Raw genomic sequence first — 26,226 nt, 5'->3', positions numbered from 1 at the left:
TGGTTCAATGAACAGTTCAGAACACCAGGATCAGCAACAAAAATTAGTATCAACCTGGTGAAGTTACAACACTGAACTACTTGCATGCTAAATAGCTAGTGACAGACAGAGCTAACAGATCAGATCTAAGTTCTGTAGTAGTGCCACATTCCACAGTGAAAATGTCAAGCAACTGGGCAACTTGTATGTTCTTATTCTCATCCTATTGATTGGGAGAGCTGAATACATCAGTGCTAAGGATAAGGCTAAAGAATTTGCAATAACCTTCAGTGTTGAATAGATGATTCATCATCTCAACCTTCTCCAGCAGTCACGAGTAGCACAATTATATTCACATGATACAAACAGCAGAAAGCACTGGCTACAGCAAAGGCAGTTGACTAATTATCAAATGACAGAAGGTTCTAAAGACTGGTCAACTTACAGATACCACCCTCTTAACATTGACTTTACGCATGGATAGTTTGATTCCAGTATGGAATCCCAAGCTTCTATGATGTAATAGTTGTAAAGAATATAAACAAAATTCTGCAGTGATTATTCTATATTCCAAAACTGATTCTGTTACTTCTGCAGAAGCAGAAATAAATATCTAGAGGAAATCTAAGAAATGAATGCCTGGAAAAATAAGCAAACCATTAATCATCAAATTCCACCATTCTTCAATGAAGTCCTAAGGTACTTGTGAAGGAGTAATATGGACACAAGAAGAATGCTCTTGAATCATTCCTATTCACAAACCAGGAGATTTCTGCATAAACAAGTTAAGGTGGGTTTTCTACCAATGTTGCTGAAGGAAACTAATAGTGCATTTGATTTATCAACACTGGTGATACACAGAGATCATCCCCCTGTGTCTGATCAAGAATTTAACTCTTCAAAGTTTCCAGATGACAACATTATCAGCAATATATATGAAGAAAGAGTATCTGCAAACTCATTGATATCGTCAGCTCATGCTGAAAGACACCCAACAAAGATGCTCCCTGGTATAAGAACTTATGGACATTTAGAATGGTTCCATTATGAACTACCAGTGCCACTTTATCCCTCCTTCTGGGATGTTCTCACAAGCAAAGATGTTCCTCGTTCCCCTGAACAAAGTTCTCCAGCAACAGAAATGAACATTAAAGGAAACAGTAACAATTGCATTTCAGGTCCTCCAATTTTAACAATTTCCACACCATACAAGTGTAACAGCATTGTTCAAGAAGCACAGAAGGCAACTTCATCTCCATTCCTCATAAATGACTACAAGTGTGTGAACTTTGAGCCACCCCTGACACCATACTGGAAGCAAGAGATCTTCATTCCACGCCCGCTCAAAGAAGCAAAATATAAAATTCAATGGATTGTGCAGTACAAAAAGGTTATAAAATAGCCATAAATACCAAGTAACTTATGAGTAGAATTCTGGAAACCAAATATGGAAAAAGAGCAATATCAATATTTATTAAAAATTTCCAAGGAAAATGTCGAGTATAGATTTTACAACAGACCAATGTCTAAGACCCGTTACATTGTCACTAGTTGCCCATCCCCTCTGCTCCACAGTATATGCATTTTGTTTGAGTTTATAAATAATCATAATGTGAATTTAATTTTGAAGTTGTCAGGTAAAAGAGTCAAGTTTCTTGCAGCTTCTGCTGTTGGGCATCATTTTCACTTGTAGGAATTTGCTTTATGTTTAGGCAGGAAACTGAAATTAGGAGGAACTGGTCCCAACAGCATTTCACTAAAATCAAAGTAAAATACACAAGTCTTAGAATAAATGATTATGTACAAGTTACATCTATACTTTTAAAAATGCAAAATTGTAACCATCTTTTGTAAAATTGTAATCCTGTAAAAAGTCAAATGGGAAACATTACAGTGCCATTGTTGAGACAACTAGTTTTAAAACTTTGGCTAAGCAATATATTAGTTCACTTAAGTTCTATAATAAGCTTTCACATTTAGATCTAAACCAAAAATAACCTAGGCAAGGACTTTAAGTTGTCAGAGAGTCATTTTCAAAGAAAAGTAACCTATCAAGTCTTTAACATTTAAAGAGCATCTTAGCTTACCTTATTTTGATCCAATCAGATACATTTTGACTAGCCATTAGAGTTTCCAAATAATCTCTACCTAAATAATAAGGAGGCCTCTCATTGATTTTTTGAGGTATACGTTCTAGAAGACCTATTGGAATATACCTGGAACAAAAGTAAATTATGAAAAAAATTGTTGGTATATTGTTGTTAATGACTTCAGTTGAAGCAAATTGGGCCATTCTTCAACACTAGTCTGCAGACTTTTACCTGCATAAGAATGATAGCCACTCCAGGAGGAACTTTCTACTCTTCTCCACTCCCTGTGTATCAGATCCCCAGTGCTCTAGCCCATAATTCCTAAAATCCTGTAGAATTTCAAATCTCTCTCTCGAGGAAATATCCCAGTGTCGTTGCTCTTTTATCTCGGTGAATATCCAAGGTTTAATCAGTGCCCCTCTGTAGTTCAAAGTTAAATGACAAATGTAAATTTTATAGCATTTGCTTCTTTGCATCTTATAAAAAGTCATTTCTGTAACAGAAAAGAAATCTCATCAGCAAATACTTTAATCTTCATTCAAGCATTTTTGAAGCCTGTATACTTATTTTCTAGATGAGATTAGATCATAGAATCTATCAAAACTGATATTAGCCTAAAAATCAACTTTGTATTTATAATCTATGTTAGATAATACCAAGCTTTATGTAAAAATGACATTGTTTGAAGTTTGATTTTTGTTTCTCATTCACCAAATTAAAATTCAGCCCAAAATACTGGATTTGGGGTTGAATTTTGACAGGTTGGAAATATTAGATATCAAAATAGTAAACTTCTGAATAAGTAAATAAAAATATTTTCAGCCAATTATACTAATACTCAAGGGTCTTCAATAAGTTTTTAGTGCTCGGGAGTAGTGAACCGGACATAAATCTGGTTTCACGTCATTTGCAACGTCTACAATTATGTGACACTTTACTGGAATGTATTCTGTGCTCAAAATTGAAATTAATAAATGGAAAAAATCCTCATTCATGGATTTTTCATTTAAAAAATTATGTTCTATTTAGTAAGAGCTGCAGAGAATGGCTCAGGTACTCCTGATTCGATTCCACCCTCAGGTGACTGTAAATGTGGAATTTGCATGTTCTCCCCTATCTCTACGTGGGTTTTCTCTGGGTGCTTCAGTTCTTTCATCCAGTCCAAACATGTGCAGGTTAGTTAGATTGGCCATGCTAAATTGCCCATAGTGTCCAGGGATGTGTAGGTGAGGTGGATTTTTCTGGGGATGTGCAATGTTATGGTGATAGGGCAGGGGTATAGGTCTGGGTCTTACTGAGATGCTCTTCAGAAAATCAGTGTGGATTTGATGGGCCAAAGGGCCTGCTGCTGCATTACAGGAATGCTGTGTGACAGTGGATACATTGGGTGTAATTCTCCCAAAACCTCCTGGATTCCAGAATGTCCCAGTGAATTGAAAAATAGGAAATGCAGGTGTTATTCACAACAGAAAATAGCACTACACCCAGTTAGTATCACATCAGTTAATATGAAAATGGTCATATCCTGTCTTCTAAAGGATGAAGTAAGGTCAGCAGTAAGATTAGGAAACAGAATGAGTATGGCTGGCTATTAGGAAACACTGATTGGAATACTTTTTCAGCCCCAACCATAACAACAACAATACTGACACCACTGGACACAGCATTAAGGAAGATGCACGAAGAGTGTAACAATGACAATGTAATAATTGCGGGATCTTTGTATAGACTGGAACAACAAAATCATCAAATATGAGTTTACAAAATGCTTTGGTGGCAATTTCCTAGAATACACTGTGTCTATGCTGCACAACACTGATTCTCCTTGACCAAGCAGTTTTATTTGGATCTAAATGAGGATCAGCAAGAGCCCATGTTCTCACTTGCCATCTAAACTTGTATTAGGCTTACAAGTTCGTGTACAGAGATCACACTCAAAAGAAAACCACCTTAAAAAGTAACTTGGAGATAGTAAGGATTGCAGATGCTAGACGTCACAACTGATACAATGTGGAGCTGGAAAGGCTCAGCAGATCAGGCAGTATCAGAGGAGTAGGGAAGTTGTCATTTCAGGTTGGGACCCTTCATCAAGATTGATGAAGGGTCCTGACCTAAAATGTTGCCTTTCCTGTTCCTCCAATGCCGCCAGATCTGCTGTGCCTTTCCAGCTCCACATTTTATCGACTTAAAGTAGTTATTCTTTTGGATTTCCTTGAAATTACATATCCAGAGGACAATAATTATCCGATCAGTTATGAGGCAAAAAGGAACCATTTCAGATAATGCCCAGCTTCTGATATCAAATCTTCAGCACCCAATACCGCCACATCAGGGAAGACAGGCACCTTTATTTGCGGATGGTTTTGATGGAGAAGTCATTCCTCTAATTTCAGAAATGTAATAATTTAAACAAGACTGCACAAGTCTTTCATACAGCTCTGAACATGGCTGATCTTAGACATCCTCCTTCGCAATTTATTTGGTCATTACGGTTAACAAAGTTTTATAATAATTTCAGCAGTTTTCCATGTCAGTGTTAGCTGTTCAACAGCTTTCAAAATTATCCCCAGTGTCCATAAACTAAATCATATAGCATGAAATTTCCTGGGTATTCTACTAACAGAGATTTGATTCCAAGCCCACCAAATAAATAAGCATTGCTTCTATTATGCATGGGGTGTTAGGGTGGCATTTCAGGAAGTGTGGAAGAGTTAAAGAGTGAATGGCTTCTCAGCTTTAGTTGAAGTTCTATTGCAGAACATTCTATAGATTACACACCTTGCAATCATAATTCCAGAGACACTAGTAGTTGCCTTCACTCTGTTGGCATCTTCAAATGACAGTATATCACCGTTTCCTGTAGAAGATGAAGATATTGGATACATACTGAGCACAAATGATCTATAAATAAGTGAACTTTTAATTTGTTTGCACTGGCAAAATGCTACTGTATAGCCCACTACAACCATTATTACTACGTGTAAAAAACTTAATTTTACAAGCAGATGTTTATAAACATAAAATACTTTCTCTGCCCCATTCACATAGAAAAGGTTCACGTAGATACACTCGCTGCTGGGTCAGTATCTTAAACAGTGGAATATATGCACTACTGCATCAGTATTTTGTTTTGTTGTTAAGCCATAGCATTGACATTTACTGGACAGTATTATCTCAAGTCTGCTTAACAAATCACATACTCCTATGCAGGATTGGATGACTACAAAGATTATAGCTCCCTGTATGAGATGTTCTTCATCGCAATCATTAAATCACACCACTTCTCCTGAGAAAGAACTGTCTCAACTGCTCTTGTATTTGTCACTTCAAAGACAACTGCAATCTTGCTACAGCTACTTTATAGTCAAATTTAAAGAAAAGGTTTAAACTTACCAAAGAGTGGCATTGGATTAGCCAGTTGAGCACAATGATCAATGTACTCCCAATCTGATAACTTAGTGTAACGCTGCTCTCTGGATCTGCCATGGAGCTAAAGATAAATGAACCAGAGATGTTACAATAAGGAGTTCCACAATCATTTAGTACATAACCATGTTAGGTAAATTGTATATTTAAAAAAAGAGCATTCCAAATGCTCTTAAAGCTTCCAAGTCCACATGCTTTAAGGTAAACTTTTCAAACTGCCAAGTAGGGATCATTTGCATTAAAATTAACAGGTATTAGTCAACTCTATGTCATAGCTCCTGCCCTTATTTTCAGTAGCTATCCGATTTAACACAAACAGTTCACTTCATAGTGAAAAAGGTGGCATCATTGTAGATGATCCAACAATAACGATTCACTTCTCCTCACTAATCCTATCTTACCCTCTGTTATTCATGTAGGCATATTTTATTTATTTCATTTGTTCAAAATTAGCGTTCATAGGATTCCATGACAGTCCTTCAATTCATTTTCAGTTTGCACCGAATCAAAGTTTACCTCATAATTACAGTGCACAATTAAACAAAAGCTATTAAGTTTTAACTTACTTTAAATGTTGATTATATTGTTTCTCAAATAAAGTCAAAACTAATTTACTTACTTTCTGGTTGTAATTTTTAAACTACATACAAATTACATAATAAATGTAATGTACATGGTTTATTACAATATACATCTGGAAGAATTTTTATTAGGTCATTACAGCAGTTTACTAATCTGTTTATTACTCAAATATATGTAATGTACTGGAAGTATCTGTTATTTGATTTGCTGTATTTTTCTGTAACAGACAGATGGACATAGTTACATCTGTTGTATTTCGTGGAACCAAGCACTTAAAGCATACAAGTTGTCTTGCTTCAACCTTACTTAGGCCTGGAGTCTCTGGTCATGCACAACTGTCAAGTCATAATCTCCAAATTAAATTTATGTATCTCTCTGGGACTATAATTAAGAGTCTTGCCCCCTGCTTAGTTTTCAAATAAGTTACCCTTTAGCAAAATATTGGTTAGCATTATACTCTTCAACAGAAAATTAATACCACTGGTCTTTCTTTGTCATATATTCCTTATTTGGCTTCCCACCAAGTAAAAAATTAATTTAATGCAAATGCCAGTGAGCAGAGTAAATGTTCACTGCAGGATTGAGTGTTAGCTATATTAAGCCTGGAAGAAGTTAAGAAGTAGAAAATGTTAATAGTTTAAACACGTTCCATAATATTAATAAAATGTGAATGAATATGAGGAACACACGAGAGATTCTTCCAATTTTTAAGCAAAATTAACCCAATATTACAAATTTGGATCACTCCAAATCTACACACAGATAAACTAAGAGAAAAACATTCCACATAAAACCTAGACTCTCAGAAGACTGGCAATACCTATGCTTCTGAGCTGCAATTCAGAACTTGCATGAGAGATAATAACAAAACTAAATTTAAAAGTGTAACCTGAACTTTTGTTTATCTCCAATGAAAAATGCCAGAAGAATTCAACTAGGATCAGGGTTACCTTAAATTCCACACAACACCTTTTCTTCTGAAAGAAAATAAGGACCCAACAGGTTTTATTGCAACCACCCACCTCGCCTTTTCTCTGTTTGAAAAAACTGCCCATACGGATATTGCAAACTTAAAACTCACTATGTAGATAAACTATATACAGTAACTGCCTTCCATCACACATGGTGCAGCATTCTTCAGGACAGACCTCAACCAAATATTTGGTTAAGACAGTGATCTGCAATATTAATTTGGTAACAACACTCTTTGACAAAGGCTAAACTTGTCATTTCCAATCAGGTTTTTACAAAGTAATTGACTCCACAGCCTTAAACAGTAATTTGGCTAGACCCCAATGGGAAATCAAGACATCTGGCGAGATCAATGGGTGCCAGAAGCAATAAATATTAAGATGTCTGCGCTGTTAGCACTTTAAGACCAAATCATAGATCCTGGTATACATATAAGTGATGTATTTGCCCAGGAAATTTAAACTTCCCGTATAGTTTATATGATAATTTGCATTGTTCCAGAGCCTCTATGTATATCTCTTACACTGGATTTTGTGTCAGTGACTTGGGCTAAATGTACACTGCTTACCTAGACAGTTACCCGAAAACTGGAATACTACTTCATCCCTGATGTAACTTAGTGGTTGACAGTAAAACCCAAATCCACCCACCTGCTAAAATGCCTTTGAGATTGAATATGGAACCTGAGGCTGTAAAAAGGAGGCATTTCCCCTGCACTGCTCCTCTTTGCCAGCATGCTAAATGGATTCCTCCAATGAATCATTACTGCTGCAATTGGGACAGAAAGAGTTGCAGGGACAGATAGACTGCAAGGACATAAAAACTTTTGGTTTCAGTAATCTTCACAGTCAATGGTAATTGTCCTAACATCATGGCTGACCAGAAGATCTGGACCCTTATCTTGTGCATTTGATTTTCAATATTTGAAGTCTTACTGCTGATTAGTAAACAGAAGATACAAAATGATTCAAAGAACAGCAAAACCCTCAATAAAACTTACTGTAACAAGGGAAAGTCCACAATCCCGAAGGTTAGGTATTATTTTGTGCGCAATGTTTATTTTCTCATGTACACCAGTCCTTAATTTTGCAGTCAGAGGAACATCCAACACCTACAGTAAGTTCAAGAACAATCAACTTCAGTTAACACGGAACAAATAAAGGCAGCACATTGGCATCAATAAACTGAGGATCTACAGAAGTTACTTACAGAAGTCATTCCTTTCACAATCTGTTCCAACTTGCTCAAACGATTCATTAAACCACATCCACCCCCCTGTGAATAGTGAAAGATTTGAAGAACTTTTTAAAAGTATGCATGTAGTCTTACAGTCACAAGCAAAGTGTAGCTATACTCTATAAAGCATACTGCATGTTTCTTGGTTAGATTACAAAACAACAGAAATTGAAAACATTCTAAAACTCAAATGGACTGACACAGACAATCATTTAAAAGTTTAAATTGTACATATCTGTTGAAAAGATTTAAATTTCTTTGTTAAAAAAAATTGCAGAAAATATTTTCAATACTCAAAGAATGATTTGTGTCTTTACTTCCAAAATTAGTAAATGAAACCTGGCTGTTCAGTTATGAGCAGACATTCTGCTTTGCCAGATTACAAGTTACCTACATATTTTGTAAAACCAAGAAAATTAACAGATATATACCCTTTGTAAAAATCTCAATTTTAGACAAGGTAGAACGAAACATCTCACCTTATGATATACTAGATCGATTGGGCAGCCCACATTAATATCAACAAAGTCTACATCTATGTTCTGGTTCAGAAGCTCAGCACATTTTGTCATGGTGTCAGGAAAAGCTCCCTCTAGCTGTAAAGAAGAAATATATCTTCTGTTGCATTTAAGCATAACCAATTATTGCACTGAAAACTCATTACTAGAACAAAAGTATGTTCCTTGATTAGTAATTATTTATTTGCATCTTACAATAGATAGAACACAATTTTAAATAAAACAGCATCATCAATTGTCATTATTAATGAAATTTTTTAAAAGAAATGAATTATGTCATTAAGGTTTGGGCAGTTAATTAGCTGAGAAACTCCTTACTTACCAATTGACACTTTTCAGGAAAAGGGGACTAGAATAAACATTACAAACATTTGTGGAATTGCAGTGCAGTCTTTGCCTCAGATGATGCAGATGTAAGTCTGCACATCAGATGTTGAATTCTAGATTAAACTCTACTCCTTAAGATGCTCCAAGATGAAGTAAATTGTGAGAACACAAACCTGCACTCCAAAGAGGTCTTCTGTGTAATGTCGTTTCAACAGTGCCCATTCTGAAGATTGTCCTTGCAAAAGTTTTATACACATTGCCATCTCCCCACAGGTGATGTCAGCTCCAAATCTTTTACATATTCGACGGAAAGGAAGATTTCCACACTGTAACAAAATACAAATTTGCATAATGCTTTTCACAACCTAGGGATGTCGCAAAGCACTCTGAAGCTAAAGTACTTCTAGAAGTTCAGTCAGTGATTATAATGCTACAAATCCAATGCAGCAGGGAATAACACAAAAAAACTAAAGCATACACTTCTACTAATGAGCATAATCTGAAAATTAGGAAATTTCAACGCAGTTCTCAATTCAAAGTATTCCTTGGAATATTTATTACTTCATTTGAAGTGGGTGTTGCTGGCAAGGCCAACATTTTTTTGTTCATCCCCACTGAATTTGAAGTTGTGGTGGTGAGCAACTTTCCTGAACCACTGCAGTCCATATGATGCAAGTACAAGCAGTATATTGATCCTGCGGCAAGTTCTAAGCCAGGATGCTGCGTGGCTTGGAGGTAAGCTTGCAGGTGGTGATTCCTATGAATCTGCTAACTTTGGCCTTCGGTTTGGGGCTTACAAGATGCTATTAAATATACTTTGGTGCAGTGCATCTTGTAGAAGGTACACGCTGTTGTCAGTGTGTGACTGTGGTGGAAAGCTTGAACATTGAAGGTGCTGGTTTGAATGCCAATGAATTGGTTTGTTTTGACCTGGATGTTGTCAGAGCTGTGGTCATTCAGGCAATTGAACAGTATTCCATTACACTCTTGACTTGTGTCTCATAAATGGTAAGCAGCTTTTGGATACAGGGGGCAAGTTACTCAAAGAACTCCCAAGATATGAACTGCTCCTTTAGATAACAGGTCTTGTTCCGTTTCTGGCTTATAATATCCCAAATATTGAAATCTCCTAAATCTGTGGCTTTCTGTTGGACTGAAGACGGTTGATAAATCAAATGAAGATGTTGGGGGCTTATGACATCACCCTGAGAAACTTTTATAATAACCTCTTGGAGTTAAGCTGATTGGCCTCCAACAACTACAAATACCACTACCACTGTCTTTCATCCTACTAGGTATGATCTATTCAGGGGAGAAAAAATTATACAAGGCACTAGCTGAACCATATCCAGAATGTGAATAATTTTGGTCCCCTCATTTAAGGAAAGATATACTGCCATTGGAGGCAGTCCAGAAAAGATTCACTACATCGATTTTGTTGTGGAGAGATTTTCTTCTGTAAGGTAGCATAAGCTGGGCTTGTACTCACTGAAGTTTGGAAGAGTGAGAGGAGACCTTATTGAAATGTACAAGATGGTCAGGAGGCTTGACAGGGAAGATGCAGAGAGGTTGTTTCTCCTTGTGGAAGAATCTAAGACGAGGAGGCACAGCAACAGAATAAGAGGTCACATAATTAAAACAGAGATGCGGAGATATTTCTCTCTCTGAGAGAATTCTTTATCCCAGACGGCAATCAAGGCTCAATCATTAAGTATATTCAAGACTGAGACAGATTTTTAATAAGTAAGGAAATCAAGAGTTAAGGGGAGAAAGTGAGGTTGAGCATTATCAGATCAGTTATGATCTCAGTTAGAGTGATAGAGAAGACGCAATGGGCTCAATCACCTACTTCTGCTCCTTTGTCTTATGGTCATAAAAACTGAACCTTCAGGGAAGGAAATCTGCCAACATTACCTAGTCTATGTATGAGTCCAGGCCCCCAGAAGTATGATTGACTCTTGAATTATCCTCCAAATGGCATAGCAAGCCACTGATCTAGGGCAATTAAGGTTGAGCAACAAATGCTCTAGGAACACCCACATTACATTAAAGATTGTCTTTTTTGAAAAAAACTATACTCACTGTTGTTAGTGGAGCCAGATAAAGCTTATCTTTGAAGTTCAGCTGCAAAGTAAAAATAATTACTTATCACAACATACTTGGAAGTTTAAGTATATACAAAACAATAACAAAGTAATGCATAGCAGTACTACTATGTTGCAAATTAAAAATTAACAAATGCAAAATTGTAACATTGTCAATTTGTGGCAGTAGTTGTTTTCGTTGTAATGATAGATATTGATCAAATGAAAATCTATTAAACCCTTCCCTGTCTACCTCCCCAGACCCATCACAGACAGCACATAAGGAGCAATATATTTACTTTTGTTAGTTATTTTATGGATTATAGTGAACTGTCTGTAAACATACGCCCAGGTGAAAACAGATCAAGTGAAGATGGATAAACAATGGATCTGGACCACAATTTTGGTTTAGACCCTGGACATAAATTGAGATTTGTTTTCAACATATATACCATATGTTGTTATTTCCCAAGAATTTTCTCAACCACCCCATGACTTTACTTACTTCATCCCCACAACCACAGTTTCCAAGAAGTTAGATCTCAAGAGATATTTCCTTAGTTGGAATTTCTTTCCACATTATGATCCTCCCTCTCTTCATGCCTTTACACTCCAACATTACTTCTGATATATCTCATGTTCAGTAATATACCTCAAAGTTTCTTACTGAACTAATTTCCATTGTAATCTGTCTCAGACTGTCTCAAAGCATTCCTCAGACAGGAAAGGGAGAAGAAAGTATTGAGGAAATGCAAGAGTATGGATTGCATTAGAGCAGATGGGAGACGACATACAGAGAACGAAGAGTTATACAACAAAGAGAATGAACAGGACAATTATCCACTGCATCAAATACTTCTAATTTCATATTTAGGCAAGAAAACCTATCACAACAATTTTATGCCATTAAGGATTATTTTCTACATTGTTAACAAAATTGGGTTTTCCTAAACAAATTAAAATGAGGAAGGAGGCTTACTTGTTTCTTTTCACAGGCTCGTACTTTTATAATATCTTCATCCGTCACAACTCCCAAAGTTTTTGTAGAAATTATCCCTTCATTGTCATCTTTGATAGATTTGGCTATGTCTGTATCTGTTCCAGAAAAAGTGCTCATCTCATTTATTTCAACATTCACTTGCGTTGATTCCGGTTCTTGACCGTTATTCAAAGTGTTTTCTGAATTAAATACACTCGGTAATTCTGCATTTATACAGTCCTGTGATCCTACAGAAGAATCTTTTTCCTCAATAACTCTATCTGAAATGCCAATAGGCAACTTCATCTCTGTTGAATTACTAGTTATAACTTGCTCTTCAATACATTTTGATTGAGCAAACGTTTTCTTTGCTGCATTACTGTGATTTTCACATTTATTGCCTTTGTTCAACTGTTTCAAGTATTGCTCAGATTTGTCAAAGTGAAACTTTTTTTTGCGTAGGATCTGCTGCAGATCTTTACTTAGACTATTCTTCACAACCACTGTTCCCTCCCATGTCTTCGTAAGATCTTCATTAATCAAATTCTTGTTGTTTGGACCAATATGGGATTTTGCATACCGGCAGGTAACACCATATTGACATCTCCCATAGGTGGCATATAAGTGACAATGGTCACCAAGATCAGAAGGCTTGGATTCCAGATACTTCGACACATCATGCAAAAATCTGCATTTTTCACCAAAGTAACATTTTATTGGAGGTTCCTTGGTGGGATGAAACATGAGGAAGAGAAAGACAGAAATTATTGTCTGTCAGTAAACATGCTTAATAAAGATGCTAACAATATAAAGGGTTATAACACCATAATGAGAGGGAAATGCAAAAACTGACAGGATAGTAAGCAATTTCATGGTGAGGGGCTCTGGAGAGCAACCATGGGATATGCCAGTTACGGACTTTTATTTATTTTATAAGATAATAATGTGCAAAAAGTGATACGTCCACAGGGTCACTTGTGCTGCCTATATAAAACCTTCCTATATTAGTTGATCAAATGAAAAATGTGAAGGTTGATTTTTGTTTCTTTTTGATATTGGCTTTCATAATTAAGGTAGAGCACCAGGTTCAGTGTCAACATTTCTGACTCAACAAAAACCATTGCTTTTTGCCCAATGATTAAATAGTTCCCAAGATGCATTTCACTCAAGGTGCATTTTCCTAATCAGTCTTGCAAACAATTCCATCTTCTCAACAGAATTTCTGCAAGTTTCAGTTCTTTATACCATTTTACTCCTTTACCTTAGACTAAGTGTCTTTAATGTTAAAATGACCTGGTCTGCATATAAACCACTTTGTTAGATTATCAAACAATGAATGAATCTTAATTTTAGCTTCAAAGTTTTGGCAGTGGTTGACAGGTAGAGGTCAGAAAGTAGCTCAATATTTTCAATCTCTGCTGCCCATGTTTTCATTCACAGCAAATCATGGTCCCTCATCACTCCAATGTAATCTTGCAGACCTATACTAGCTCTCAGTTAAGCAACATCTCTACTTTAAAATCCATATCGTTTTCAAAACCTTTTCAATACAAAAAGCCCATATCTCAAATGTCCTTAAATTCCACAACCTTCTTTAAGATATTTGCACTCCTCTAATTTTAACCACATTTTATGCACTAATCACAATTGTATTACTTTTGATGATTTTTGCCTTTAGTTGTCTCAGCTCCCTACACGTTCTCCATCTTTCTACCACACTTTTCTCCTCAAGACATCCTTGATATTTACCCCCTTCATCAAGTTTCTGATCATCCCACCTATTATATCCTTGTATGGCTCAGCCTCTAGGATGTCTCTAGAAAGTACTTTGTTATATTGAAGATGATATATAAAAGTTGTTACTATAGTTTGAGTGTTCATTAAGTAAAATTTTGGGCACAATTTAACAGGCTTGTGAATCTTGTAAGTCTCTATTCTGAAGCACTGTGGATGCTCCATTACGGATATATATTTAAAGCTGAAATTTAATCACTCACAGAAAATTGATACACATGGGAAGCAGACAGAAACACTGACTTTTAAAAATTAGTTAATGGGATGTAAGCATCATAGCAAGATTAGTATTTTTGCTCATTTCTGCTGGCCCTGAAGGTTGTGGTAAACTTCCTTCTTGAGCAGCTGCAGCCAAGCCAGTACACCCACATTCCTCTTAGAAGGAAATTCCAGGATTTTAGCCTAATGACAGTGAAGGAATTGCAAAACAGTTCCACGTCAAATCACTGTGGCTTGGACAGACACTTGCAGGTGGATGTTTCTACTGCATCTGCTGCCTTTGTTTTTCAAGGTGGTGGTTAAGAATGTGTAAGATGCCATCAAAGGAGCACTAGTAAGTTACTGCAGTGCACTTACTGGCTGACAACTATTGCCACTATGCACTAGTGGTGAGGGACTGTGTGTTTAAGTTGGTGGATGGAGTGTTGATTAAACAGACTCTTTGATTTGACCAAACTGGAATGTTGCTGAAGCTGCATTCACCCAGGAAAGTGTAGTGTATTCCATCAAACTCCTGATTTAAGCCTTGCAGGTAGTGAACAACAGGTTCTGGGCAAAGAGGTACATCAGAGTCCAATAAACAAAGCTGCCAAACTGGGGCTAGGAGCAGTGCGAGGGTGAGAAGCAAAACCAGGGCCACATGATTTATGGTGGACAGAAATAACCAGGCTTTGGGAAGTGAGAATTTGAGTTATTCACTGTATGATTCCCAGCCTCTCAACTGCATTTTTAGCCAGTCAATGCATTTAAATGGCTGATTCAGTCAAGTATCTGATCAATGGTAAGCTCCAGGTTTTTGATGGTGGAGAATTATGCCATGGAATATCAAAGTGAGGTTGTCAGATTCTCTCTTGTTGGAGATGGACATGGCCTGGCACTTATGTGGCACAAACATACCACATAAGTACCATTTATCAGTCTTGCTGCATTTGTACACAGACTGCTTCAGTATCTAAATGGTGTTGAACATTGTGCAATCATCAGTGAAAATCCCCACTTCTGACCCCATGATGCATGTAAACATTTACCTGGCAAACTGAAGTGCACAACTTTTGATCATGTTCATAGTGTTTAGGCTTCATGTGAGGTCTGTTTTTATTTTGGCCCCTTGCTTTCTTATTAATTTGTTTGTGCTCCTCTTCTTTCTGACATGATTCACTATTATCCTTTTCAGATTCATTTTTAATATTTTCACTGTTTTCATCCAGTTTCATTCTTTTTGCTTTGTGCTCTGGAAGATCACAATCTGCAGAACCTTCAGTAACTTCTCCATCAATTGGATGATCTTTATCAGCAAGTTTTAGGTTTTTATTCCTTCCACTATTAATGTATTCATGAAAATGATCTTTGGTAGTACGATATCTAGAAGAAAAAAAACTTACAGATTAAATGGTCTTTAAAGTTATGAAAATATTTTCCACTTGTGGGAAACAGCAAACTAGAAGTCAATTCACAATGGTCATCAAGAAACCAAAACAGGAAATTATAAAAAGTTTTTTCACCCAGGAAGTTACAAAAATATGCAACTCACTTCCAAGGGGTTTAAACAAATAGCATAGCTACATTTAAGATGAAGCAAAACAATACATAGGAGGGAAAATGGCATACAGTTCTGTGAATAGTTCAATGAGAAAGGATAGGAGATGAATAATCACCAACGCATGCTGGATGTGCTGTAAGAACCAGTATACAGCACAGATAAAGGGCAGTCTCTTATCTGCCACTCTCTAGTCTGGAAATCTCTGTGGTCTACACCTGCAGTACCTTCTGGTCTGTCTTCTTCCTTACAGTAGAATTTTGAAATTCATTTTCATTTAAATTCCTTCTCAAAGGCAATTTTTTGATTTTCCAGGACTATTTTATCCTTCTCACTAACTAATTTATTAAGTGACTCTGTCATATAATAACATTATCCTTTGTATTTGTGTTGATGCAAAGGATATTTGGACTCATACAAAATTAGGAAATGTTTCAATTTTCTACAATAACCACACCTTTGCAGTTTTCCCATCTCTTTTCAATCCACAACACCCATCTACACCCACACACACTACCCTGTGGCCTCTCCATCTCCACACAGAGCATCCCCCGAACAATTTGACCCCCACTCAGCAGGCTTTCCACATTGCCAACCAGCCTCCCCAAACTTTCCCCAGCGAACCCAAAGCCTCCCTGACTCCTCCCTGCCCCTCCCCATTACGATCTACTCTTCCAATTACAAAGTTGCTTCTCTCTCATGTTTGTTGTTGTTGGGCTCCCTAGTGGACCCATCAGGGAAGAGCAGCCTTTCCTTCCATTCGGCTTACAGATTACTTTATGTCAATCAGAGAAAAGTTATCATACTCAGACAGCTGATGCAGACGTGATGGGCTGAACAGCCTCCATCTGCACCTGAACAATTGTGATTCTGGTCACCCTGTGAATGAATTTTCCTAGAAGTTTTGTGGATGGATTTATCCATTGTCCCTGTGCATTGTGAGCACTCTTTCACAAGTTGCATTCCAGATCATAACAATTTTACACAATGAATGGTTATCATGACACTTTTAATCATTTTCCAATCAATTTAAATTTATCCCCTCATTTTCCACCAGTGGGAACAATCTACCTTGCCATCCGCTCTGCCTACGCCCTTAGTGATTTGGAGCACTGCCATCAAACCTCCTTTCAAAGAGAACAAAGTCGTAGAAAGTGAGGACTGCAGATGCTGTGAAAGCACAGCAGGAGCTTTCATCATCCGAGGAGAAGGAAATTCGACATTTCGGACATAAGCCTTTCATCAGGAATGAAGCTTGCGGGCTGGGGCTGAGAGATAAATGGGACGGGGTGGGGCTGGAGGATAAGGTAGCTGAGAATATAACGGGTAGTTGAAGGTGAGGGAGAAGATGATAGGTCGGAGAGGACGGTGGAGCAGATGGATAGGAAAGGTGATGGACACGTCAGGAGGGCGGTGCCGAGTTGGAGGCTTGGGATCGGGATAATATGGGGGGAGGGGAAACGAGGAACCTGTTGAAATGGTTGCAGGATAGCAAGGCATTCTTCCTCCAGGTGTTGAGTGGTAGGGGTTGATGATGGCGGAAACCCAGAACCTACACTTCCTTGATAGAATGGGGCGGGCAGTTGAAGTGTTCACCTTCATCTACCTATTACATTCTCAGCTACCTTGCCCCCAGCCTCACCCCCCTCCCATTTACCTCTCAGCTCCCCACCCCCGTCCACAAACTTTATTTTTGTTGAAGGGTTTATGTCCCAAACATTGATTCTCCTGCTCCTCGGATGCTGCCTGACCTGCTGTGTTTTTCCAGCACCACACTCTTGACTCAAAGAGAACAAACCCTGCTTCTCAAATCCATCTACCTATCTTTCTAACTGCACTGCTTCATCCTGTAATCAGTCTCCCAATTTTAGATCTAACTAGTGTTTTGCAAAGATTCATCATCTTTTCCTTGCTTTTGCACTTTTGGACACTGGATCCAGTGTACCCTTTTAACCATTTTCTAAATCACCCCACCATCTTCACCGATTTATGCACAAACAGCTAGAAGTCTCTCTGTTCCAACATGTCTTTTAAAATTGTACTTCTAGTTTTATATTGTCTCTCCTTGTTTTCACTACAAAAATACATAATTTTCCAATTCTCTGCACTAAATTTCAATTGTCACAAATACACCCATTCCACTAATCTGTCTACATCCTTCTGACGTCCATCACTATCCTCCTTCCAGTTTACTATATTCCCAACTAGGACAAAATAGGCCGTTTGATGGCACCTTGAACATTGAATATGCACTTCATCCAACACTAATGCTCTGTGGCTACACTGTGTACATCAACAAGACACTTCTTCAAAAACAACTTCCAACTTTGTGATTTATAGAAGAATAAAGATAGCAAACATATGGAAACAGCAATACCTGGAAACTTCTCTCAGTGTCACCATCGTGATTTGAAATTATATTGTTTTTTTAAAAAACATTCAGAGGGTTTTTATGCCACTGTCCAAGTCAACATTCACTGCTAATCTCCAAATGTCCTGGAGGAAGGGGTGGAAAGCTGCCTTCTTGAATGGCTTTTGCCCGAAACGTCGATTTTCCTGTTCCTCGGATGCTGCCTGACCTGTTATGTTTTTCCAGCACCACTCTGATCTAAACTCTGGTTTCCAGCATCTGCAGTCCTCACTTTTGCTTCTTGAACCGTTGCAATTCCTGAAGGATATGGCCACCCACAGTGCTGTTGAGGAGGAATTCCTCGGATTTTGAACCGGTAACAGTAACGGAACATCAATATAATTTCAAGCCAGGAACTTGTAGGTGGGGCGTTCCCATTTGCTGACATGTCCTTCTTGGTGTTGAGAGGTTGTGGGTTTGGAAGGTACAATTGGAGCAGGTTAGTGAATTACTGCAGTGCATCCTGTGCATTGCACACACTGCTGCTATTGGCGGTGAGGAGAGTGAATGTTGAAGGTGGTAGGTGGGATGTCAGTAGGCAGGTTGCTTTATCTTGGTGGTGGCATTGAGTCTTGAGTGTTGCTAGAGTTATACCCATCTAGACAAGTGGAGAGTATTCCATTACACTTCTGACTCATATCTTGTTGATCATTGTTTCCCTAAGTAGGAACTGGGACCCCTATTGAGGTACGAGCTCTGATGTCACAATGGCCACTGTAGAAATCCAACCAAGTTATAACAGTTCTGCTCATCTCTAAAAAGCCTCTGTTCTCTCAGCAACTATCTCCAATTCCATTGATGTTCCCTGGCTTCCTATGTTCTCCCATCCTCCGGCTTGTCTACCTTGGATTCCACATCTGCAGTTTTTTTTGTCTCTAACCATCTCCATTCCAGGGCAGGAGATGCAAGAAATGGTGACAGTGATATCTGGAACATTGCAAGATATGATTTCGTGAGTACGTCTATGTTAGGCTGTTGCTCATCTACTTTGCAGCAGAGCTCTCCCAATTTTGGCACAAGCTCCCAGCCGTTGGTTAGGAGGACTTTGGAAAGTTGACAAGGCCATGTTTGTCGTTGTTATTTTCAATGCCTAGATCAATGCCAGATGGTCCAGTGAGTTTTGTTCCTTTCTTTAGACCTTGTAGCAGTCTGATACAATGGAGTGGCTTGTTCATCCATTTCAGAAAGCAGTTGAGGGTCAACAACACTGCAGTGAGACTGAAGTCACATGTAGGCCAGACCAGCTAACGAGGGTTATTTTCTTCTCTAAAAGGCGTTAATAAACCAGTAATTCTTTCATTGTTGCGGAATCAAAGTCTTAGAACTCCCTTCCAAGCTACTCTATAAGTGTATGTGTTCCGAGTGAACTGCAGAAACTAAAGATGGCACCAAATTCTCCAAGCATAATGATGCAGAAATATTGTTCCAACATCTAATCTTTGATATTTTGTCTGAGGCTTTAGCTAACAGCAAATTTTACTGATTAATTAAGGCAGAAAATATCTAGAGTGCTATAAATTCAAGGGCAATAACACTGTAAAAGAAAACACGAAGTAAAAGAAAAACCGGGTGACTACAACTTATGGCAGGATTTTTCAGTCAACAATCAATCATTATATTTTAAGCTTTGTGCATTGGATTTTGCATTGATAGCTGTTTTTCAAATTGGAGGCTGATAGATATTGGTGTTCCCCCAGGGCACTGCTCTGACCATTGCTTCTTCTGCAGTATATAAATTAATTGGTTTCTGTCATCATTACAGCCTTGGTCGAAACATAGGCAACAGTGGCATCAAGACTGAATTTGATCATATGGCATGAAGCAGCCCTAATAAAACTTGAGAAATGGGAATCAGGAGAACATTCTCCACTGGTTGAAGTCATATTTAGCACAGAGGAAGATGGCTGTGGCTGTTGGAGGTTAATCATCTCAGCCCCAGAACGACACTGCACAAGTTCCTCAGTCATATCCTAGGCCCAAACTTCTTCAGCTACTTCAATGACTACCCTTCCATAAGGTCAGAGGTGGGATATTCATTAACAATCACAATTTCAGTATCATTCAAGACTCCTCAGATAATGAAGCAATTTTTAAATTTGTTTTCTTGAGGGATGTGGGCATTGCTAGCTGGTCAGCATGGTAAAAACAATGACTGCAGATGCTGGAAACCAGAGTCTAGATTAGAGTGGTGCTGGAAAAGCACAGCAGTTCAGGCAGCAGGATTTTACTGCTCCTCGGATGCTGTCTGAACTGCTGTGCTTTTCCAGCACCACTCTAATCTAGCTGGTCAGCATTTATTGCTGGTCCTTGGTTCCCCTGCAAAGGTAGTAGTGAGCCGTCTTCTTGAACTGCTGCAGTCTATGTACTGTAGGTAGACTCACAATACTTTTAGGGAGGGAGTCTCAGGATTTTGACCCAGCAGAAGTGAAGGAACAACAATAAATTCCAAGTCAGGATGGTGAGTGACTTGGAGGGGACTTCAGGATGATATTCCTTTGTACCTGCTGCCCTTGTCCTTCTGGACAGAAGTGGACATGGATTTGGAAGGTACTGTCTAAGGATCTTTGGCCAAAAGTGTGTCTGGAGGTAGCAAGACCTGGACAATATCCAGGCTTGGGCTAATTGGCAATAAACATCTTTGCTACATAATCAATGTTATGAGGATTCCCAACCTGGCAGATGATAGAACTTGAACTCAACAAAAATCTGGAACTAAAAACAAACAGACAAATGATGACCATGAAACCACTGTCAATTCTTGCAAAAACCCATCTGAATGTCATTTAGTTGTATCAACTACGAGAAAGGGAAAGAAAAGGAAACCGGATGGACCACCTGGCATCGACTAAAGCACTGGAAACAACAAGGGCAAACACAGCCCTGTCAACCATGTAATTCCTTATTAAGATCTGTCATGTTTCATATTTTTTTCCTTTCTAAGAATCAATACAATTGATAGGCTTGCTAGGTCATTTCAGAAAACAATCCTCCTCACTAAAATTTGGAGACTAGCATGAAAGTTGGAAAAGCAGTCTCAAAAGCTAGTCAAGCAACAGCCTGATATATTCATACTGATGGAATCAAATTTTAAACACAACACCCTGGACAACACTATCAATATCCCTGGATACATCTTGTCCCACAGATAGGACAGCAGAGTTGAGGGCACAGTGGGAAGCAGTTAGGAGGCAGTTGCGATAGGAGTCTTCGACATTGACTCTGAAATCCATGGAGTCTCATGGCAAAGGTCAAATATAGGTGAAGAAACTTCCAGCTGACAACCTCCAGCATGTACCATGCTCCCTCGGCTAATGAGTCAGTGTCCTTTCATGTTGAAGCAGTCAGGGTGGCAGGTCCACCAATGACAGCAGCTCAGCAGCAGCACTACTGATCAAGCTTGTCAGGTCCTAAAGAGCATCGCTAGCAAGCTGGATCTACAGCAGGAGACGAGGGAACCAACATGAGGGAAAATCATACTTGACCTCATCCTCACCAATCTGCCTACCGCAGATGGATTCGTTCACGACAGTATCAGCAGGAATGACCATCGCACAGTCCCAGTAGAAGTCCTGTCTTCAAGATGAATGTACCCTCCACTCTATTGTCTGAAAGTATAACTTTGCTAAATGTGATAGGCTTCAAACAAATCTAGCAATTCAAGACTGGGCACCTATAAGGTGCTGTGGGTCATCATCAGCAGCAGCAGAATTATACTCCAGCACAATCTGCAAACTCATGGACCAGTATGTTACCAACCCTACTGTAACCATCAAGCCAGGGGATCAACCCTAGTTCAACAAAGAGTACAGAAGGCCATGCCAGGCAAAATACCATATATAAGTAAAACTGCTTTCATTTTTTTTAACAGTTAAACTGTTTAAAATGTTATTGTGCCCTTCATTCAGTTACGAACGAATTTCTTTTTAAAAGTTATAAATTTCTACAAGGTCCAGAACACTGACTTTACAAATAACAGTCGTTGGAAATATGACACTGCATGCTCTGTCCAGGAAATCTGAACTCTGTGTGAACAGATCAAGTGATGTACCTCTTCAATCAACCTGAATGATATTCAAAGATATTCACTGCTTAATTTTCATTCAGTGAAGGTGTCAAGTTTGAAGATAGGTGTGTTGATGAAGTGGGGAAAGGGTAACTAGGGAGAGAATTGGGCCCCTCAAAGATCAGCAAGGTGGCTTTTGTGTGGAGCCACAGAAAATGGGGGAGATACTAAATGAATATTTTTCATCAGTATTCACTGTGGAAATGGATATGGAAGATATAGACTGTAGGGAAATTGATGGTGACATCTTGCAAAATGTCCAGATTACAGAGGAGGAAGTGCTGGATGTCTTGAAACGGTTAAAGGTGGATAGATCCCCAGGACCTGATCAGGTGTACCCGAGAACTCTGTGGAAAACTAGAGAAGTGATTGCTGGGCCTCAAGCTGAGATATTTGTATCATCGATAGTCACAGATGAGGTGCCGGAAGACTGGAGGTTGGCTAACATGGTGCCACTGTTTAAGAAGGGCGGTAAGGACAAGCCAGGGAACTATAGATTGGTGAGCCTGACCTCAGTGATGCGCAAGTTGTTGGAGGGAATCCTGAGGGACAGGATGTACATATATTTGGAAAGGCAAGGACTGATTAGGGATAGTCAACATGGCTTTGTGCGTGAGAAATCATGTCTCACAAACTTGATTGAGTTTTTTGAAGAGGTAACAAAGAAGATTGATGAGGGCCGAGCAGTAGATGTAATCTATATGGACTTCAGTAAGGCGTTCAACAAGGTTCCTCATGGGAGACTGATTAGCAAAGTTAGATCTCATGGAATACAGGGACAACTAGCCATTTGGATACAGAACTGGCTCAAAGATAGAAGACAGAGTGGTGGTGGTGGAGGGTTGTTTTTCAGACTGGAGGCCTGTGACCAGTGGAGTGCCACAAGGATCGGTGCTGGGTCCTCTACTTTTTGTCATTTACATAAATGATTTGGATGTGAGCATAAGAGGTACAGTTAGTAAATTTGCAGATGACACCAAAATTGGAGGTGTAGTGGACAGCAAAGAGGGTTACCTCAGATTATAAGAGGATCTGGACCAGATGGGCCAAGAAGTGGCAGATGGAGTTTAATTCAGATAAATGCGAGATGCTGCATTTTGGGAAAGCCAATCTTAGCAGGACTTACACACTTAATGGTAGGGTCCTAGGGAGTGTTGCTGAACAAAGAGACCTTGGAGTGCAGGTTCATAGCTCCTTGAAAGTGGAGTCGCAGGTAGATAGGATAGGGAAGAAGGCATTTGGTATGTTTTCCATTATTGGTCAGAGTACTGAGTACAGGAGTTGGGAGGTCATGTTGCGGCTGCACAGGACATTGGTTAGGCCACTGTTGGAATATTGCGTGCAACTCTGGTCTATTTCCGATCGGAAAAATGTTGTGAAACTTGAAAGGGTTCAGAAAAGATTTATAAGAATGTTGCCAGGGTTGGAGGATTTGAGCTACAGGGAGATGCTGAACAGACTGGGGCTATTTTCCCTGGAGCGTCGGAGGCTGAGGGGTGACGTTATACAGGTTTACAAAATTATGAGGGGCATGGATAGGATAAATAGACAAAGTATTTTCCCTGGGGTGAGGGAGTCCAGAACTAGAGGGCATAGGTTTAGGGTGAGAGGGGAAAGATATAAAAGAGACCTAAGGGGCAACTTTTTCACACAGAGGTGGTACGTGTATGGAATGAGCTGCCAGAGGATGTGGTGGAGGGTGGTACAACTGCAACATTTAAGAGGCATTTGGATAGGTATAAGAATAGGAAGGGTTTGGAGGGATATGGGCCAGGTGCTGGCAGGTGGGACTTGATTGGGTTGGGATATCTGGTCGGCATGGACAGGTTGGACAGAAGGGTCTGTTTCCATGCTGTACATCTCTATGACTCTAATAGCTATCAAATTAGACAGTCTATTAATGGCACCTTTTACTCACGTGGAATTTTTCAACAATATTCCTGCCCTATGCCACAAGAGTAGCAGGAGGACAGGTGATGTCACATTACCATCCACACTACTCATTATCCTCTCATCCAACCTTTCACAGCCCACAGCAGAAATATTGATCTGACAATGTGGCCATATTTTACTTTCAAGCTTTCTGTAATCTTTCAGAAGGAACATATGTTTCAAGTAATCCTCTCATCATCCCTTTTACAATTAGAAGCACCCACCTGACACTGCAACTGTTGCCTACACCTAGTCTCAGTTACTCTAGATGTTTATCTAAGCTGTGGAGCCTGCTCATCATCCTAATTCAAGGAGGATCCAAGGGGAGGTCTCTTAATTGACCAGCTCCTTGGCAATTTCCATCAGGCTGTTGGAGCAGGGTCTTGACCAGCACTGATCAGGACCCAGACATGAAAAGCTTGCACACAGAATCTGAAGTAAGCAGTGCAAATTGACATTAGGTCCATGTGAGGTCAGAAGTTTAAAAAAAAGATAAAGGCATGATTGAGAGATGCAAAGGAAGATTGTGGACAAGTAAAAGAACCGTCAACATGTCCACCTCGTCAACATTTTTTGAAAATCTCAAGTGCGATAAATTTTACACTATTAATTCAAACTTCTCGGACTTACTGAAGCTTGATGGCTGCTACTCCTGGGTCGCGCACAGCCTCATTGGCAGAGTTGGTGGCATCTCCCGATTCGGCCATATCTTAACTGGGTTGAGGGCGAAGGCTTGCAATTGCTGGTGGGGAAAACGAAGTGTAATTAGCAGCCCTTCGCGATCGCACGGACATTTAATTCAAACTCACTACTGACCTGACAGCAGTTTGGCAGCGGACCCCTGTCGCCAAAAACAACACATTACTAATTCATTTGGCAGCAACACTGGAGGCAGGATCGCCAAGAATTAACCTTTGCAATCATCTGCAAAGGTGCATCAAACGAAGGTGCATCATTGGGTGGTTTGCTGCATCGATCGTCTCCGGTAGTTGGAAAGGTTCGAACGCACCCTGACGGCCATGGGATCTACAATTCTCTGAAAACACTGAAGTACCATGTCCAGAAATAAAAAAAAACATTTTTTTCTTCAGTATCACGCGGAGGTGCCGATTTTGAACAATTAAAACGTTTTAAATAATCTTGCATCATGATTAAAGCCTCCACCTTTCCTAAAGGGCAGGGAGTCCAAGGTCAACCTCCCAGCGCGCGCCAATGAGCACTCGTCATTAGAAACCAGGGCCGGACAGAGACCGAACCGCGTCAAATCAGACACAAACCTCCCGCCCGATATAAAGCAGCCGCTTAAATATTACACTGAAGGCGATCAAAGGCCGCAACTGCCCGTCCTCAAACCACGCTGCCAGAGCCGGACAGGCTCGGTGTCACCACGCTCTTCCGGGTGTGCAACCGCCCTGACCCTTCCGCAGCAACTGGAGGCCGCTTCTGTGGGTCCGTCTCTGACCTCACACCCCAGCAGCAACTGCAGCGACCTCCCTTGTTCACTTCTGTTTTGTTGTTGAAGTGCAGCTGACTTTTCGAAACAATGTGACTGATAGTCGCTCAGACAATGCCGTTGTTATTCAAAATAGAACGATTTAAGAAATATTGCCAGCTGTTTTATTTCGCACATATCTTTGTCATTCTCTGTCTGTTTCTTTCATCAAACTGCTCACAGGTTTTATTACACACCCGGAGAACAGATTGGACTTGAACCCAGTCTCCTCGATCTAAAGATGGGGACACTACTACTGCATCCTTCCTGATGAAGGGCTTTTGCCCGAAACCTTGATTCTCCTGCTCCTTAGTTGCTGTCTGACCTGCAGCATCACACTCTTAACAGTACCACTGCACTGCAGGAACCCCTCCAGGAAGGGAAAATATACTGAATATTAACCTGTTTTAAGGCTTGTTGCACTCTAATCACTTCATTACCCATTCTCATATAATAAAATGTGAAACTCCAAGAATTTTGGTGAATTTCAGGATGGGTTTGCTGCTACCATGCTCCACAAGGAGCACTAAGACAACTGACCAACTCATCTCCTTTTTCTGACTGTTGGTCAGGACATAAGGGTTAA

General features: G+C 39.4%; 1 protein-coding gene across 5 annotated transcripts; it reads right to left on the bottom strand.

Moving 5' to 3' along the window:
* Nucleotides 1-1,427: 1,427 nt before the first annotated feature.
* On the bottom strand, nucleotides 1,428-25,604 carry dus3l (dihydrouridine synthase 3-like (S. cerevisiae)). 5 transcript variants are annotated; one of them, XM_060824933.1, is made up of 15 exons: nucleotides 25,313-25,604; nucleotides 24,965-25,193; nucleotides 24,779-24,890; nucleotides 15,235-15,568; nucleotides 12,194-12,919; nucleotides 11,213-11,254; nucleotides 9,304-9,456; nucleotides 8,765-8,881; nucleotides 8,259-8,324; nucleotides 8,050-8,160; nucleotides 5,463-5,559; nucleotides 4,848-4,926; nucleotides 2,301-2,489; nucleotides 2,067-2,195; nucleotides 1,428-1,735 (listed from the first exon to the last, which is right to left on the bottom strand). In XM_060824933.1, the coding sequence occupies exons 3-15, from the start codon at nucleotides 24,853-24,855 to the stop codon at nucleotides 1,663-1,665; spliced, it is 2,193 nt and encodes a 730-aa protein (XP_060680916.1). In that variant the 5' UTR covers nucleotides 24,856-24,890; nucleotides 24,965-25,193; nucleotides 25,313-25,604; the 3' UTR covers nucleotides 1,428-1,662. The 5 variants fall into 5 exon arrangements, with proteins under 5 accessions (XP_060680916.1, XP_060680917.1, XP_060680918.1 ...); XM_060824934.1 differs by having other exon boundaries at nucleotides 24,779-25,193; nucleotides 25,426-25,604; XM_060824935.1 differs by lacking the exon at nucleotides 24,965-25,193 and having other exon boundaries at nucleotides 25,426-25,604.
* Between the last annotated feature and the right edge of the window lie 622 nt (nucleotides 25,605-26,226).

This window comes from Hemiscyllium ocellatum, chromosome 5 (genome assembly GCF_020745735.1).
Source record: "Hemiscyllium ocellatum isolate sHemOce1 chromosome 5, sHemOce1.pat.X.cur, whole genome shotgun sequence".
Taxonomy (NCBI): Eukaryota; Metazoa; Chordata; class Chondrichthyes; order Orectolobiformes; family Hemiscylliidae; genus Hemiscyllium; species Hemiscyllium ocellatum.
The sequence above is the reverse complement of the archived record's forward strand: the minus strand, read 5'-3'. Positions and strand labels throughout refer to the sequence as shown.